At 33.8% G+C, this 17,919-nt stretch overlaps 2 protein-coding genes and 1 pseudogene across 2 annotated transcripts; 2 read left to right on the top strand and 1 right to left on the bottom strand.

The window, feature by feature from the left end:
• Positions 1 to 4,220: 4,220 nt before the first annotated feature.
• LOC119642509 (death-associated protein 1) lies at positions 4,221 to 5,665 on the top strand. Its single transcript, XM_038041649.1, has 3 exons — positions 4,221 to 4,927; positions 5,152 to 5,240; positions 5,297 to 5,665. The coding sequence occupies exons 1-3, from the start codon at positions 4,882 to 4,884 to the stop codon at positions 5,450 to 5,452; spliced, it is 291 nt and encodes a 96-aa protein (XP_037897577.1). The 5' UTR covers positions 4,221 to 4,881; the 3' UTR covers positions 5,453 to 5,665.
• A 5,681-nt stretch (positions 5,666 to 11,346) lies between these two features.
• Positions 11,347 to 13,101, bottom strand: LOC119642486 (annotated as a pseudogene).
• Positions 13,102 to 16,318: 3,217 nt separating this feature from the next.
• Positions 16,319 to 16,856, top strand: LOC119642515 (thymidylate kinase-like). Its single transcript, XM_038041659.1, has one exon. It carries the CDS (start codon positions 16,334 to 16,336, stop codon positions 16,832 to 16,834), a length of 501 nt encoding a protein of 166 aa, XP_037897587.1. The 5' UTR covers positions 16,319 to 16,333; the 3' UTR covers positions 16,835 to 16,856.
• The last annotated feature ends 1,063 nt before the right edge of the window (positions 16,857 to 17,919 follow it).

Below are 17,919 nucleotides of genomic sequence, written 5' to 3'. Positions count from 1 at the left end.
ACTTTTCCTTGGCTAGAAGTATTGCATTTGGAACGATTAACCCTTTGGACATTCTACAATCAGCTTCAGAACAGAATATCAGTTCAATATATTACTTTTTAGTACTACTAAGCTCATTATCTAATGTACATTTATTTAAATTAGAGCCGATAGTCTGTGTTGCTAGCGCTCAACGTCTTTTATTTTTTAGTCTACGAACTTATTTCATTAGTCTAATATTATAATAATAATAATAATAATAATAATAATAATAATAAAAGAACTCATTATTTATTCCCTTCGTAACTAAGGCATTTCTAGCGACGTACACGGAAAATCCAATATTCCTTTACACCAACGATGATAATAACATTTGCCCAAAGCTATCAACACGTCAACGTTAGCTCACAAACTTTGCGCTCATAATTCCTTACGTACTTACGAAAGCAATACGTCCTCTATGCACGATAACTTTCCATAATGTCCGTATGCAATCACATCCCAAGAAAATGCATCCACAATGCTCGCTTATCCGTACTCCGTCAATGCATGCCACAGATTTTTCTCGAAGCCAAAGATGATGTTATGAATATGATGATGAATATGCCTACCAAGAAACTAAACAAAAATTAAATGAAATTAAATGAAAAATGTGACCAGAGTCGTGAAATGTTTCTTTCTTTAATAATGGATACGTCACCTCCTCGAATTATTGCACTATCTTTTATTATTTATATTAATTTTCTCAATGTATAAAAAAATATAATTAATGGAAAATTTTGAATAAATATTGCAACTATATATAAATCGTATAACTATATGTAAATCATTTAGCATTTAAGATTTTACAGAACCAGGTTTTGGAATCATATATAGCCACGCCAGTTAGTCGAGTATGCTGTAAAATTGCTTTCAACTCTTCCTTAAACTTCCAACACTATTTCATTTTTAGCATAATTATCATAATTCGTGCAAGTGTGGTTATAACAGGTTTGTAGACGATATTTGTGTGGATTTAAGAGGTTCGTAGACGGTATTTGTGTGGATTTAAGATGTTCATAAACGGAATTTGTGTGGAAATAAGATGTTTGTAGACGGTATTGGTTTGGTTATTAGCTGTTTTTAGACACTAATACTTTATGCGAAGTTCAAAGGAAAAGCAATCATTCAACCATTCTTTTATATATTTTTTATTTTTATATACATTTATATAATATATAATGAAAATAATTTTTCTAATCTTTTACTTGAACTTCATACTTCTTTAATTGGGTATTTTCTCAAGGCAATTGAATAATCAATATTTTCTAAATGCAAGTTGGATGTTAATTTAACTACAACCTTATTATTTAGATCAATTTAGTATACCTTCATTTTATTCATGATAAAGTCCTAGTAATAAAATAACAATGAAAATAGTGGAAGAAATAGTTCAGTAAAGGTTTGAAGTTTTTATATATAGTAATAATAATAGGTAAAATATCTCTACATCAAAAATTAAAAGAAATAATTGTAATTAAAAAAAATCGTAGAGAAAACGAGCTTCGAGAGGAAGATTTAGGATCAAAGCCACATTATTAATTAAATTATTAGGAAGGAGTTCAGATTGTTATCTTTGAAATTTTACGAATCATCATTGGAGCATTTAAAGCCGAATGTTGCAAAGTATTTTGAGATTTTAAAACGGTTTGTTGTTGAAATTCAAATTGCTTTGAATTATCTTGAGTAGGAATCCATTCATAGGAACCCACTGCAGCAACCAAAGAATCGTTAAAATCTTCCATTCATAATAAAATGGAAACAAAATCAAAATCAAAGCAAAGTAAACTAAAACAATGTAGTGTGAGTAAAACCAAAGATATTCAATGTATTTATTAAATTATAATTTAACACTAAAAATTTCTGATGTTTTTTTTTGGATCTAATGACAACAAGCGATTTTTACGAATCATTGGTGGAACATTTGAAGCCGAATGCCCGACGTAAGTCTGTTTACATTCAAATTGTTTTGAATTATCTTGAGTAGGAACCTTTCTCTAAATACGATGTCGCTTCCCACCTCTCCACTCCCTTCATAGTTTTCAACTTTTATATTCGACATAGCATAGCATCGATAAATAGCGTTCATGTAACGTATTATATGCTTGGGGTGGATTTCATAAATGTGCGTATATATGTATATGCTTCTAACTATGTCTATATGTGTACGTAGCATGTTTGTATGAATGTGCATGGTCATATCTCGATATATGAATTTTCTTTAACACAACACTTCTCTAGCATTCCTCGCTCATTCACTCATTTACTTACTCTCTAAAGTTATGAAGTTCGAAGTTCGCTCATCCTATAAAATGTGCGACGTAGCCTTATCCAAAAGCGGCATGTGGATGGCATTTTGATCTAATTTAATAATAAACTGATTTACATATGCATTTTTATTGGTGTATATATATGTCCATAAGTTGTTCGCACACAAATAATATTTGGAGCACTCCGCATTCGTGCATATTTTATGGACCGGGTGATTAGAATCTCGATAGAAGTGAGAACCTTCCAAACGCTACAGTTGGCTCTTTTGGGTTTCATTTCGAATCGCATCTACAAGAAAAAGCGATTAACATGTTTTACAAGTTACAAAATGTGTAATATGTTAGAATCTTCATAGCAATATTGTTATTTTACTAGCGATCCCAAAACCATTATTACTGTAAAATTGTAAAACCAAAATGAATGATAACCAACTTAGAACGGCACTCGACTAAATTTCGAGTTTGCAGTAAAGCACAAGTTGCTGTCGTTGTTAACGAATCGTTTAATATCAGGTAAACCTTTTAAAGATGTCGATATACAAATTACTCATACCTTTCGTTACGAAATTTTGCAACGTTGTAAAATTTGTTTGCATTTTTATAAATTTGTAAATTTCGATTTGGTTCTATAAATTAACTATCATATGAGCACGTTTAAAAAAAATTGTAAGAATTAGTAAAAAGCAAAGCTTATGTCGTGCAATTAAAAGTTGCGAATATGTGAATTGAACCTTTTGCATGAACATGAATACATATATAACTACGTACGCTCGCTCGTGTAATTAAAAATGCTGGCAATTACCCGAAACGAACTTTGTTGGCTTACATTGTTAAAGAACATTGTGAGGGTAGTGTGCCAACTCTGCCTTCAAATCGCTATCATTCTCATCATCTTTTGTCGCAAGACCTGTTATTTTTATCGCAAGCTCTATTATTTTTGTCGTAAGCGCTATTATTTTTGTCGTAAGCTCTGTTATTCTTGTTTTCTATTTATTTATGTAAACAATTCTTAATAGTAATCAGGATGAGGAGTGTATTCAATTTTCAGAGGTCTTGTAAAGTATTCGTAAAGACCATAAAATTCTGAATCGATTTAAGTATGACCGTCTGTTCGTCTTTGTAATACCTGTTGTAAACATTCTCCTGGCCGCAAACATGAAACTATCGACTTCAAATTAAGAAACATTAGAAGTTCTTGCCTTGGTCGAACGGCACGCCCATAGTAGTGCTTGATCTGAGGACACCTGTGTTTAAAAGGAATAAAAAATGGTTTTTTGCTCATGACTGATAAATTACTGTAGATACATATACAAAAATTTAGGTGTATATCCTATGGTCGGTGTTGCAGTATATCTACAAAAGTGAAAAAGATGGGGCACGCCTACTTTATATTATACTCTGTCATAATTTATGTATTTTTTCCATATAACGCACAGAATCAAGGATCAAAAATCCCATAAAGTGTGTATATTCTTGGCCAGTCACAATTTCGGAATTCACCCAACTATGTCCATCCATTAATCTATCCGTCCGCATAATTGTGTAGCATCGGTCATAAAAATGAAGGTATGGCTTACAAACTTGCAAAAGAATATGAAAATAATCCAAATTCTTCAAAGAACACGCCTACAATTATCAACGTTGATGACTTAGGATATGCACAGTCGTCCGCCTTATATCATGCTACTAGTTAATTTTATATCTCAAAATTTTGCTTCAACATAATATTTCGCTTCGTACATAAATGAAGAAATAAATCAAGTTTGAGTATTAAAAAAATAATAACGACGATCAGATTTCTAATAGACTCAAGTTGAAAAATTGAATAGTTCTTATTAAAATTTTTGGTTAATATTTCACACAAATTATATTTTAAATAAATTTTTTAATTAGAAAGAGGTGGTAACTCACAAGTTTTAAGAAATAAATTTATTTTTTAAGTGCTTTAATAAGTCAATTTTGCACATTTTTAGCAATAGCAAAATTTCCGCAAATTGAGTCAATTTTCTCGGAAATTGCTTATGTTCAAGTTCAACATAAAATGTGAAAAAATGTAAAAGATATTTTTTGGTATTTGGTGAAAAAACATTCAAAACAAATGGACAGCTGACTTTCAAACCGAAGAAAAAATCTACTTGCTTATAAAGAGACGCTTCGGCATGATTTACGGACGTTGCTAAGTAATGCGATTGTTGTGTCCATTTATTTACTTTTGTATTTGACTACTCTTTCAAATTATTTTACATATCAGATATACTCCTTAAACATTTCAAATAAAAAGTATTTTGTGTAACATTTTAATAAAAAAGTCTTTAAATAAACCTATTTCGTTTACAATTGTAAAAAGGTATTTTCACTACCTCCTGAAAGTACATTTTTCAAATTTATAAGAACTATGTTATCATTCGTGAAGAAGTTAAGGAAAAAGTAAAGAAAAGAAGAAAGAGTGTATCACTCATACAGTTAAAAAGTGTAGTCGTGTCATTGCACAAAGACTTTAAAAAACAATAACTTCTAATTTTTAGTCGTTAATGACCAACTAAATAAAGAGGAAAAATCGATTAAAACAAACCTGCTGCAGTTATCGTCCAAAATGGCTGATGAGCAAGTAAATCTAGTAGCTGGGCATCCGCCTGCAGGTAGGCATAAAAGGCTGCTTGTAGTTAAAATTCTTGCTAATTTATCGCTTGAAAAGCTCTGATATCAACATCAAATGGCTTTAATATAAAACAAAAAAAAAATAGTGCTTATTGAATTAAATCTAACACATTCATACAATACTGATCCTAACCGCACATAATATTGCAGTCATTGCTCGGAATGGCAGTCATGATTTTATTAAAAAATTATCTCTTTTCATTAGTCAAAGCTGGTGGCATGCGTATTGTGCAACATAAACAACCGACCATTGAACGTCTTCCAAAGGATGCCGAGGACTGCACAGGCCTAACAGTATTGCATATCGACACCGCTTTCTTTATATTTTCCATTAATTTTGTTAATTTTAGCAACCTGTTGTCGTTAACGTAATGTCCGTAAGCGGTGCTCCCGTCAAAGGAAATAGCGATTACACTCCACAAGCAGCGCAAGTGGCCCATTCTCCAAAACCCCCTTCACATATACTTACCAAGCCGCAAATTAATATTCAACAGCCCCGAAAGTGAAATACACTTCTGGAATAATTCTGCGAAATTTTCAAAATAGTACGCATTCCTTTTTCTGAAGAAAGTTCTTATTATTGTAATATAAAAAATTAGGCAATTGCATTTCTTTTCAAATTCTATATTTGACTGTACTTCATGTTATCCTAGTTTATGTGTGAAATGCCGTTTGTTGATTAAGTAGAAGACACTCTAACTAATAAATGAAAACTTTTATTTTTGGTACGTGAATATATTTCTTCAGGTATAGTTGATTTTCTCAGATCTTTAAGAATGTTATGGTAGAAACGCAATGTGGAGAAATTTAATATCTTAATTTTGCTAAACACTTCACCGGTAAAATCGCTAAATACTGCTTAGAACTTCTTCTTGTTCATAACATTTATTAAAAGTTATAACCATGTGCACTGCTCAGCAACTAGCCATAACGATAAAATTAGAAAGACAACAAAAATTGAGCTTAAAGTTTAAATTACAGTGATTAGAAAATTATAAAATTACACTAAGCAGGTTTCCAAATTGTTTAAGTGTAAGGATTGTGCGAAACTAACGTTCACTACAAAATTGTGAATTTAATAAAATGTTGGAAAAAACACATTCACCCGCAGAGTTTCAAACGAGAATTATAAACTATTAGAACGAAATGAGGCAGACGGTCATAATGAGACATTATGATAGTAAAGAAGGGAGAACATAAAAGCAGGAACGGTGTATATTTTTTTACTTTATATTCACAAAATAGAAAGCGGTCGATTTTACCCACAATTAATGTGCAATTTGTTCGCTCCGATAGTATTTGTGTAAAATAAAGGAGTAATTTTATGCTCAACAACAATACCCAGTGACAGCAAACGGATGGACAAAATGAATGTAATGTCCGGTTTTTATCGTTAGTTGCAATCCGTTCGTCATCTTTAGATCTTTTCTTTGAAATATATCTGTGGTCTTCGGCGCGAATGCAGGGTTGACAATACTTGATGTTACTTAACGAAACAGCAAAATACTTATATTAAAGTGCGATATTTCAAATTGTACGTCTATACAACTTCTTTAACCTTTCCAGCCGATAAGAAAAAATAAAGAAAGGAAAATTATATCGCACTTTCTTTTCAAAAATGAAGCCAATGGGTTGGTAACGTTCAACATTCTTTCGGGTAGTCCAAGAATTTATTTCATTAGTTTAAAATAATGAATACTTTAGTTTCTACTGTCGACCATTAAACACTCTATACCATGCACAGTTATTTGTGTAACGACTTATCAAAATGAGTTATTTGGGAAGTGGTCCAAAAAATTGACCTGATCGGTCAACTTGGGCCAACTCCCGCCAGTCTGCCAAATTTTAAGAAAAGATCTTTTAAATTAGGGGCTATGGGGTGAAAAGTAGGAAACAAGACGGAAATGAGATTAAATCGATCGTTATACCAAAAGGTTGGTCTGTCTCTGGTCCTTCTGTGTTTTATGCCCTTATATAAAAGGTATAAAAGTTATGATAACCAAAATAATATCTTATTCCATGAGCAATAATATGCGAGAGTGGAGAGTTTGGCGTTTGCCGAAGAACATCCTGAACTTTTCCAAAAAACGATTGCTCAGCCAATCCACGACAGATGATTGACGGTACAATATATTTGTGAGCAGCAAAAAGAACACCGGTAAAATATATTTATGAACAGCAAAAAGAAGACCGGTAAAATATATTTATGAGTAGCAAGAAGAAGACCTGTAAAATATATGAGCAGCAAGAAGAAGACCTGTACAAAAACTATGGGAGGAACTGGCTGGAAATTTAACTCCATGGCAGGCCCCATCAGAAATACACAAAAATGGGAAGAAGTGAGTTTAAGTAATTATACACTACTTATTTAAAATAACGTCATTTTTATTATCAATTGAGGGGCCAGACTCACAAAGTTAAAATTTCCTTAAACCGAACTTTAAGAAATTACAATAAAATGACAAGGTTTGATAAACGGGCTTTAGCGACATTGGGAGCAATTGCTGCTAAGGTTCCGCCAAGTGTCCCGTCTATTGAAGTGGAAGATCTCAAAGCGGTAAAATGTTATTTGTATTTTGTTTTCATTTTTAATAAGTATTTAATTTACGCTTCGTAGTGCGTCAAGGATGCGATGGAACCGATGAACAATTGATCAAAAACTAATACCATGCAAGAACCATTGTACACCACCCTAGAAATAGATATCATAAAACAAGATATGAAGGATGTGGCTTTAGAGTGGAATAACACATCACAGATACATGACATGCACAACATAAATAGCACCAAAAAAGGAATTTATAATGCTGTAAACAAACTCGCAACAGTTATTAAAGAAAGAAATGACCGCGAAAAAAATTTTGGGAGGAACACCTGAAAGTGCAACAAGAATTGGTAGCGGCTATCAAAGACCTTACCAAAGTTCTAGGCAAAACAAAATGAAATATTAAAAAAAAGGAGGTATTTTTAAATGATGTTTTTCAGATTTTTGTATAAATTTTCTGTTTAGTGTTTATAACTAAATATAAATATATTTATCATAACGTGTTAACGTAATGCAACGTAGTCTAAAGTTTTTCCTTTAGTTTAAACATTAGTTATTCTACTGATAGTGGTTTAGTCAATGAGATCAGTTAAGAAACATTTATTTTGTTTTCAAAACAATATTATATATTTAATTTTTAAATTGCTTCCACTTATTCAACTTGTTAAATGTTGTATATTTTAATGAACTTTTTGTTTTTTCTTTAGTGTTTTAGCACACACTAAGTTTTTCTATAATTTTATAATTTTTTGGTTTTCAGTTTTATGTAAAAAAGTGTGGACAATGGAGCGCTAGGGCTACATGTGTTTATTTATTAACCAAAATTATTTAAAATAAAGTTCTTTCACAACAAATGAAAAAATTTTCTGCATTATTTTTGTACTCTGGCAAATTTGTTATATTTTAGGAGAAATCGTATTAAATTAAACCTAAAGAATTGAAATATATGAATTAAAACTGGTTTTTCGATGAAAGCTATGTAAGTTTATATAGCAAATATATTATTTAGCGACAAAGAACTTCTGCATTTTGAAGTTTCGTAGAGGGCGTGTGTTCATTTATCGTCTCATATTTTTTGTCGCTAATATTAATCGTGCTGCCTACTGGGGATCGCTGCTTGCTGTGTGCTAAAAATGTAACTGTTGGCCTTAGTGGCATAAATGGGCGGTAAGCGAAATTAGTTAAAATATAACGTATGGATTCGCTGCTTGAACAGGTTTGATGTTATAGAAATGCCCTTCTACTTACTTGAGCGGCGTTTCAGGGGCCAATATTTATTCACGTATCTATTTAGATGGCCATCTAACTCCTGCGTCATACAAACTAGTAACGATTTTCCGTGCTTTACGAGGACGAAAGGTTATTAAAAGGTTTAGATTCATTAATGATTCCGTAGTGACAATGCAAGCGCATCCATGTGTGGAGTTGCGACAATACCACGTTTTGCTACGTAAAGGCGGCTACGTTTGTAAGATTGCCAATCTCAATTGTCAAAGTTTAAATCATATAATGATTGAAGGGATTAGGAATCTCATTTGTGGTAGCGGTTGGGAGATGGTTAGTTTTATTGAAACGTGGTGGAATAGTCATGTTTCTTCAAATTCAATTAAAATCCCGATATAGTTTGTGCCGCAGTGATAGCTCCACGGGGAAAAGTGGGGGCGTAGCTTTTAATATTCCGGGTAGACTCGGGTTTTCTGTTGCAAATGCAAAGTCGATTAATGGGATGACGGATAATTTAATTGTTGAAATAGAGCCGTCTGAGGGTAAACTATTAGTTGGTATTGTTTACTTGCCGCGTGGCGATGTCTACTTCCTTGAACAAGCTTTCAGTGACATTTTAATCAAATGTTATTGTCGTGGGTGATTTCAGTTGTAGTTTATTTAACTTGATAGAATTCGTGTTGATGTTTAATTTCTACATCTATCAGCTGTTCACAATTCCTTCCCTACCCATCATGATATGGGGTGCTTCTTTACTTCCCTTCTTCTTGACTATTTTTTAGCAAATATCGAGCTATCAGCGTCTGAGTAATTCCAGTTGGCAGATATCTCTTCCCATGTTTTCATTTACGTGATTTTTAACGCTTGCTTAAGTAAGGCGGATACATCTTTGGAATTTCACGACTATAACAGAGTGGATATTCGGGCATTGAGATCCAGAATTGCCCCATGTGACTTTAATGGTAAGTACAATACTCAGCATGTGGATGATCAGATAAATATTTTAAATTGGAACTTGGATCTAATTCATGAGTTTATGTCCAGACTTGGACGCAAGGCTTCTGCCAATTGTGAGTTTTGGTTTAATTGAAAATTTCTTGTTTCTCTGCGTAATCTGTCTTCGGAGGCGTATTTACGTGACAAGAATGATGATAATTGCAGGACGTATTGTGTACAAAGCCAACCAACCAAACATGTAATTAGGAAATGCAGGAGAAAAGCGCACTTGCTAACTTTCAGAAGTTGAAACAATTGCAATATCCGCGTATGTAGATGTAGGGAATTTTTTCTCTGTTCTTTACAAAAAGAGTCGTGCTATCTATAATAGCGGAATTCCGTTAATCAAGATTTGTTTCCATAATTTTCCGATAACATAGTAGGGCCATTAAAGAGAGAATCATGAAAAGAGAAAAAATTTTTGAGTACGTCTGTATATCACAAGAATGGGTTTTGCTTACGCAATTGGCAGACTCCGTGTTACGAGGACAACAACAACATTGGCGTGAGAGGTCAACGCAGGGCAGTCGGGGATAGAATTTCGAAGAAGTCAAGCAGTGAAAGTGTAGGGAAGTGTCGTATAGCTGATAAAATTTTATATAACGCTTCTTGTTGAAAACCATTCGACAAAAAATAACGAAAAAAGGAGGGTAAATAAATGAATATTACAATTTATAAAGTCGACAATAAAAAAAAAGAATTCAAAGAAGACGATTAAACTTTTGTTCTAGAGAAATTAAATGGTGTATAAGTTTTATTTATGCAGTAAATCCGCTATGGACCTGTTTATATAGAAAGCATACATGCACATAGGGTTATTTTCTAGAATTTCCTTATCTGACAAGAATAAAAGCTTTCAAACTGGTACACAAAAGAAAAACAGACAACTTTTAAGAAATACATTAAGAAACGTTTGAAAGTACAGTAATAAGGTTAAAAATTTACAAAAGACATGTTAAAATTTAAAAAAAGAGTTTAAAAATGCAATGTATATATTTAAAACGAGTACCAGAAAAGTAGGTGAAGAGAATTAAAAATAAAACTAAAAAGTACTAGTAATATGATGGTCCAAATGTATATGAATAAAGTATTTGTGGAAGGAAAAGTTAGTAGGAAAAGAATATTTAAGTTGAGCAGTAGAAAGTTTTTCCAAAAAATAAATTGTGAATAATCCTACATTTAAGAAATATAATTGTAAATAAAAGAACTTTGAAGTGCATTTCTCTTGAACAAAATATCCGCGATCTAGTGGTACGAATCTTATAATAAAAAGAAAAGCGGAAATTTGTAACAATACCTTCAACATCCATGCCTTTAATATTAATTGTCCTGAATAATAAACCCAACAAATCGTCGAAAGCAAATAAATTGCACTCGTCACATTTTGTATCAAATTTTCAACGTTTTATTCGCTCCGTAATTTGGCCGAATATGGATCAACATTGCTTTTCTGCTGTTCCGTTCTTTCTTGGCCATTGCCAGTTCTTAACAGCCATTGCTAAACAAGTTTCCTTGTTCTTTGCGCCGCCTATAAAACCGGTGGGATGAATAAACAATAAATCTTTCACACGTCCCAAAAAACTTTAGGTTGCTGCATCAATTATGCAAACATCGAAGCAGTTTACGTAACTAGAATTATAACATTAATAAAATTTCTTTAGCTAAGAAAATAAGAAAAATAATTTTTGTTAAAAACTTACTTTGTTAGTTTAACACAAAGTGGCATAAGGCAGATATAAACAGGCACTAAGGAAGTTAAATATGCCCCGAGTTGTTGTGAAGAAATTTATTATTGTCTTTTTCTTCGAAAAATATTCTCCAATCTTTACTCACCCACTTTGGTGGCCGGAGCTGCATGCAACAGTATGGCCCGTGACATCGGATCGATGACATCTCGTATAAAGCCTAAAGTCGAGCCTAAATATAATTCCCACCAATATATTGCGGCAGCAGGAACAGTGCTTTCGAAAACAGGACTAGCCAAAGAGATTAAAGTCATTCCAACAATGGAGAATTGGAACATAGGAGCATCTTAGCATAGAAAGTAACAAATAAAAATAAAATAAGGAAAAAATCGTTTTCATGCTCTGCAACGCTTGCTTTTCTCAAGAAATACATTCCAATAATACTGTCCCAATTGTACGATTATAAGCGTTGCATTAAAAACAGTGTAATCTTTTAAAGTGCATTGAAATTGATTTCTCACGAACAAATAAGAAGCATTGTCGTGGCTCGCTATAATGAAATCAATTAGAAAAAAATCTAACTATGCAAGGCACTTACCAATTACAAACAAAGTTAGAGTTAAAGCCATTATTGTTAACCGAATAATAGGGCGGTCATAATTAAGACGACGCTTTGAACAAGTACGTAACGAAATCAAGGTAGAACAATTCACGTATTTTAGACAACGGGCAAATTTAAAAAAAAATTTTTTTAAGAATTTAAATTTAATTGGTTTTGGCTTTAGACTTTCCACCATAAACGCAAAACAAATGACAGTGCTAAAAACAGTAATGTACTTGATATGGTGAGCATCGTAATTGCATTAGTGGCCTCATATACGTAGCCAGTTAAAATATTGCCAATCATCATGCAAGCATGTAAGCTGGCTTCATTCAAAACCATTCTCAAAAGAACAAATGCATCGTTAAGATTTAGCTATTCATTTACCTTAAAGCTCGAGGTTTTGCTTTAGCTACATCTGATATGTAACAGTAGATTCCAGTAATTAAACCACAAGTGTCACCACTCATTACTGATGGTACTGAACAAAGAAGAAATAACTGTGGATTAATAAAAACTTTTGAAATTGAAACAGTTGCAATAGTTCCGTTAATCAAGTAACCTGCAAAAATGTTGTGATTAAGAAAGATAAGAGAAAATTTGTTAACTTTTTTATTACTAGTAAATGTAGTGAAAGGTATCGGACGTCTGCTTTCCCACTAAGGTTTCTACTTTCCTTAGGTATCAGGCCCATAACGCTGTTATAGTCGAAAGCAGGGACAAATTTTGAAGAAGAGCCATCAGAAATGTTTATGAAAATTCTTTTAGGTTTTGTTTGTTTCTTTTTTTTATTTTATATACCCTACTCCACTTGTCGTACAAGGGCGTACTAGGTTAGTGCGTTGAAATAGATGATAATCTATCGAGCCCAATTCGGACAAATAAATGCGAAACTGTTTGGCATCTGGGTATTGAGAAAATATCAACGAATCTTGACATTAATACAAATTAAATGCGAATACGCGGAAAGCTATAAACGTTGCGCAAATGACGGCGAAGCATTTGTTCATTTTCGACAGGAAATAAACTAACGCTGCCGAATACCAACTTGTAAAGCCTTAGATGAGGATTCGGTCTTTCCATGTTAGTATCCATTTCATGCATTTTGCCCAATAAAGAATGCAAAAGTAGCAAATGGAGGAGAAGTTACGGGATTAGCTAAAAAATAATTGGCTACTATTTGCAGTGGCGGATTCTTGTGTACGCGTTCAACCATGTACTAGTCGTAGGGAAAATCTCTTGAAAATTTTGTGAGTGCATCATGAGAAACTAAAATTGTGAGAAATTAGTATGAAAATGTACAGTTATCTCAATTGACTACATACGATGCCACTGAACTGCTCTTCATTCACTTGATGCCATATTAGTAAAACTTTAACTCTAACATATGCTGATATATCGTTGATGTGCATCAATAAAGTTTTGTAATGGGCATAGCATTAAATTATACAATTGTATCAGAAATTTCCTGCGTTTAACGTTCCAATCAGGATATTCGCTGCTATGGTCTGGTGGCGGCACATATTGTTTCTTAATCTAAAATTAAATAGAAATTGGTAAAGTTATAAATGACGATCAGTAAAGATAAATGCAGACTTACCATTGTAATACAGCGAAAGTTGCGAGGAGTGGAGGAGTTGGCGCGCGAGGGGGCTGACTATGGTCCGGCGGCGGCATATATTGTGTCTTTCTACTGCTGCGCATAAAACTTTTATTGCGAGGAGCGGAGGAGTTGACTCCTTAGAATGACGTTATGTTGATATTCTACACGAGTAAATTTGTCGTTCACTCCGTTACTGCGGGATCCCGCTGTCTGGAAAAAGGCAAGCTGTGCCACGATGGTTGCCTGCAGGCGCTTGCCGATGTTCTGCACCACCTTATGGTGGTGCTTAGCAGCGCAGAACGCGTTGTAGGCGCGCCTTCAAGCGTGAAATCTGTCAGGCATGCCCGGCACGCGAGCTGCTCACCGATGTATCACGCTATTGCGTACTCGGTGGTCAGTCCCCGATGTTTTTTTTCGGTGCTTGACCTCCTCTTGAGGATTGTAACAGGCACTGTAGTGGGGAGTGAAAAAAAAGGGAAACAAAAAGGAAAGGTTTGGCAACCTCGGAAAAAAGCGACAAGCGGCGCGTAGGAATAAAGAAAAGAAAAAACTTGGGGGACACTGGAAAAAAAGAGCAAAAAGAAAAAAAGGTTCTGCATAATGGCGTAGAGTGGTTTTGTTTGATTTTACTTTTTGTGGATTTGTAGCGTAATTTTTAAAGGAAATCTTTGTGAGTGTTCTTAAGATATTATAAAAATATTGAAAGGGAGAAATTTCACTTTCGTGCCATCTATAAATCGATGGAATTATTCCAATCAATCTGATGAATTCTTGCCAAAAATGGCATGTGATAAAACCTTGTGACTTTGGTGCATAACAACAACAAAACCTACAAATCATTTATGGTCGCCTTTTACTTTCGAAATTGTAAAAATATATAAAAGGAGAAACTCCACTGCCGTGCAATCGATATATCAATGGAATCATTCCAAATATTTTAATGAATTCTTGCCGAAAGTGGCATGTGTTTAAAAACTTGTGACTATGAGCAAAATTTTTAAAAGCCTACTTTAACCGTGATATTAAGAAATTATAATAAAATTTAAAAGAACAAATATCACTTCCATGCGATCCATATATCGATGAAATTAATCCGATTGATTTAATGTAATCTTGCCGTAAGTGGCGCGTGCATAAAGACTTGTGACTCTGTGGTAAAACAACAACAAAATCTGCAAATCATTTGTGGTTGCGATACGATCGTTTTGGTTCTACCTTGACACGTTTTTTTTGAGAAGAAGAAAAAAGATGGCGTTCCGCGGATTCTTCTAGCGTGCCAATTCTTCGTTCGTTGGGAGAGTTTAAAATAAACCTAGTTTTGTGGTGCCGTCGTGATTTAACGAAAGGATAGCTATTGTGTTGAGTCGTTCAAGGAAACGATAACCGGATTTCCCACATCTTTAATAACGAAAAAGGGCCCGAAGCAAAAAGGGAAAAAAATATAAGAAGGAAGGAAGTTAAATCGTCCGGCGTAACGACGGGAGCACACCGTCTCTATGAGGGAAGCAAACCTTGGCTTATCCTACGAGTATTAGTACCTTATTATTAATTCTACTTTTTTTACGATAATTCCAGCACTTATAATTGCTTAAAGCACCTTTCAGCTGCAGCGATGCGCATCGGCGTGGTTGGCGGTTTCAGTAATTCGTTTATTAAAATTAATTATTAACCAAGAGCGTAAATTTTGTATCGGTAATGTTACACTAATTCGTATTAAGATGGTGATAAGCTTGGATACTAACTATTGTTCCTTTTTTTTTTTAAATTTGTGAATTATACATATGGAATTAAAACTGTGGATTACATTCATTGAAAGGGAGAGTAAAGAAATGCGTTGTTATTAAAGGTAACAGTACTGGTAAGACTTCGGGCGAGAGGCGGAGAGGCGAGGTAGAGGCTAGGTGATCAGGGCATGGGTTGGATTGGTTTAAAGTTTTTTTTCCAGATTTCACAATAAGCATGTTTTTATTCTAAAATAAGAAAATACCGTAGCGAGGCAAGTGCCTAACACGTGTCTGTATATCCTATACTTGGACACCCCCATCCGACGAACCAGATCGGAAAACATGTGAAAAATGATGAGAATCAGACGACAACATCCGTGTTTAGGTATAGTTTGCGAAACGATACAGGATCAACTCGCGACACACCTCGCCATCAAGGTCGTAAGCTAGTAGCTTAATTCCTCGGTGAGGATGTAATCGTCCGATCTGCATCCGCTAGACCAACTCGACAATTGCAAGCTCCACAGTTCACAGCGGCAACATGATATGGTATGTAAGAAAGTCGAAGAATCTTTTAAATTATAGAAAGGTGACATTTTGGATGTAAGAAACAAAATAATAAAAATTATTAAAAGGGTCCAAGAGTGTTATTCACCGGTCTACGTAATGGATTTAGATGTGAGTTAAAAGGAAGGTTTCGAATTCGTTTAATTTTCTTTTTTTTATATCGCTTGTTTGAGAACAAGTGAATATCTAAATATTCTCATCGACAATCTATCTTCAAATCATTCATTCTCTTTTCATGCCTGTAAAGCAAAGGTTTCCTTACATCTGCCTTAAATGAACAAAAAAAAAACAAAAAAAGAAAGAAATAAAACGACATGAGTACGAGCTCAGCCAGTAAACGGGGAGCTTCTATTGTTATTGAAGGATGTGAACGCACTGGCAAGTCAATACAATCGCGTGCACTGCATGAGTTTCTTCGGAACCGTGGGTTGCGGTCAAACGAATGGCGTTTCCGGAATGTAAATCAAATATTTGTCAAACAATTAATGCTTATTTTACTAACAAAAAGCAGATATCCGACGAAGCTATTCATCTCTTGTTCACAGCAAATCGTTGGGAATTTCAAAACGAGGTGAAAGAATTACTTTTATCTGGAACATCGCTGATTGTAGATCGCTACTTGTATTATGGTGTTGCCTATAGTAACAGCCAAAAGTCTTTGATTGGTGTTTGGCATCCAAAAAGGGTTATCGTCTTCTATATGAAAATGAATAGCATTGATGGTTTGTTAGAACGCGGCAATTTCGGCGATGTACGTTATGAAAAGAAAGAATTCAAAATAAAAGTTTCAAATGCTTTTGAAGACATTTACGCAAAAGAAACGCACTATTGGCACGAAATTGATGCAGAATTACCTGGCGATGATGTGCACAAAGAGACAGTAAAGCGAACTGAGTGCTTCTTGAAAATTCGGACCGTTAAAACTTTGGAATGTATGAAATGAGTAAAAAAATATCTAATTTAAAAACTACTAGAGCAAAAATTTAGAAAAATTTCAATTTCTCTTAAATTAAAAATTATAATCAATTATCTCAATTAAATTAAAAATTATAATCATATCAAAATTTCTGCTTTCATATAATAACACAATAAGCACATAATGAAAATACCTTAAACCCATTAGTTTTTACTGATTATCTTAAAAAAAACACATCAACATTCAAACAACAATGTACGAAGCCATTCAAACTCCCTTAACTCTTACTTTATTTATTTACAAGAATCTATTAACTAAGTGGCTACAATATATATGTTAAAAGCAAGAATTTTAAAATTTTATTTTGTACTATTAATTCATACATATATATTATTACTATTAACTCATACACATATATATATATATTTTTAAGTTTTTTTATATTTTATGGTAATTTTTATATCTACACCACCACAGAAATGGATCAACATTGCGACAGACAAAAGCCTAGGCAACAATGTACAGTACAAAAGGGTGGATCTTATATGTAAGAGCTTCGAAGATTATAAAGATTTTCAGCTCGAGCTGGAAAATACATACATACAAAACCGCCTCCAATAGTTAAAAAAAGGAATAAAACTTCAATCCATTTTTTATTGATACTGAACAATTTTCTAATAACGATCGATTTGAATTAATCAATTGCTTCGACCATTTAAGTAAGTAAGAAGAAAATGCAATCTACCAGTGAGTTCAGATACTCAAAACTAAAACGGCCGTTTGATTGCGATTCTAAGCTCACCAAAATACAAGTCTTTTTATTCCAAAACCCCTTTAGGTGTAGCATGGTGTAACGAGTCTTCTTCGGCAGGGTAGAAACTCAGCCACCCCAAGGTTCGTTGCAAGACAATTTATATGAAACGAAATGTTCTGAACCTTCGGGGATGTTCTTATATATTCTTTTATTGGTATGTGAGATTACAAGTGGCTTTGTAGCGGGTTGGGGAGGAACCAGCGAGGTGAACCGACGAGCGATTTGGCGCACACGTGACTGGAGGGTTTTTTCCCTTTCCCCGTAGTATCGCGGATTACTTACGCGGTTATGGCTCACT

The sequence above is a fragment of the Glossina fuscipes genome, unplaced genomic scaffold (genome assembly GCF_014805625.2).
Source record: "Glossina fuscipes isolate IAEA_lab_2018 unplaced genomic scaffold, Yale_Gfus_2 224, whole genome shotgun sequence".
Classification (NCBI taxonomy): domain Eukaryota; kingdom Metazoa; phylum Arthropoda; class Insecta; order Diptera; family Glossinidae; genus Glossina; species Glossina fuscipes.
This window is presented reverse-complemented; position numbering and strand designations above follow the sequence as displayed.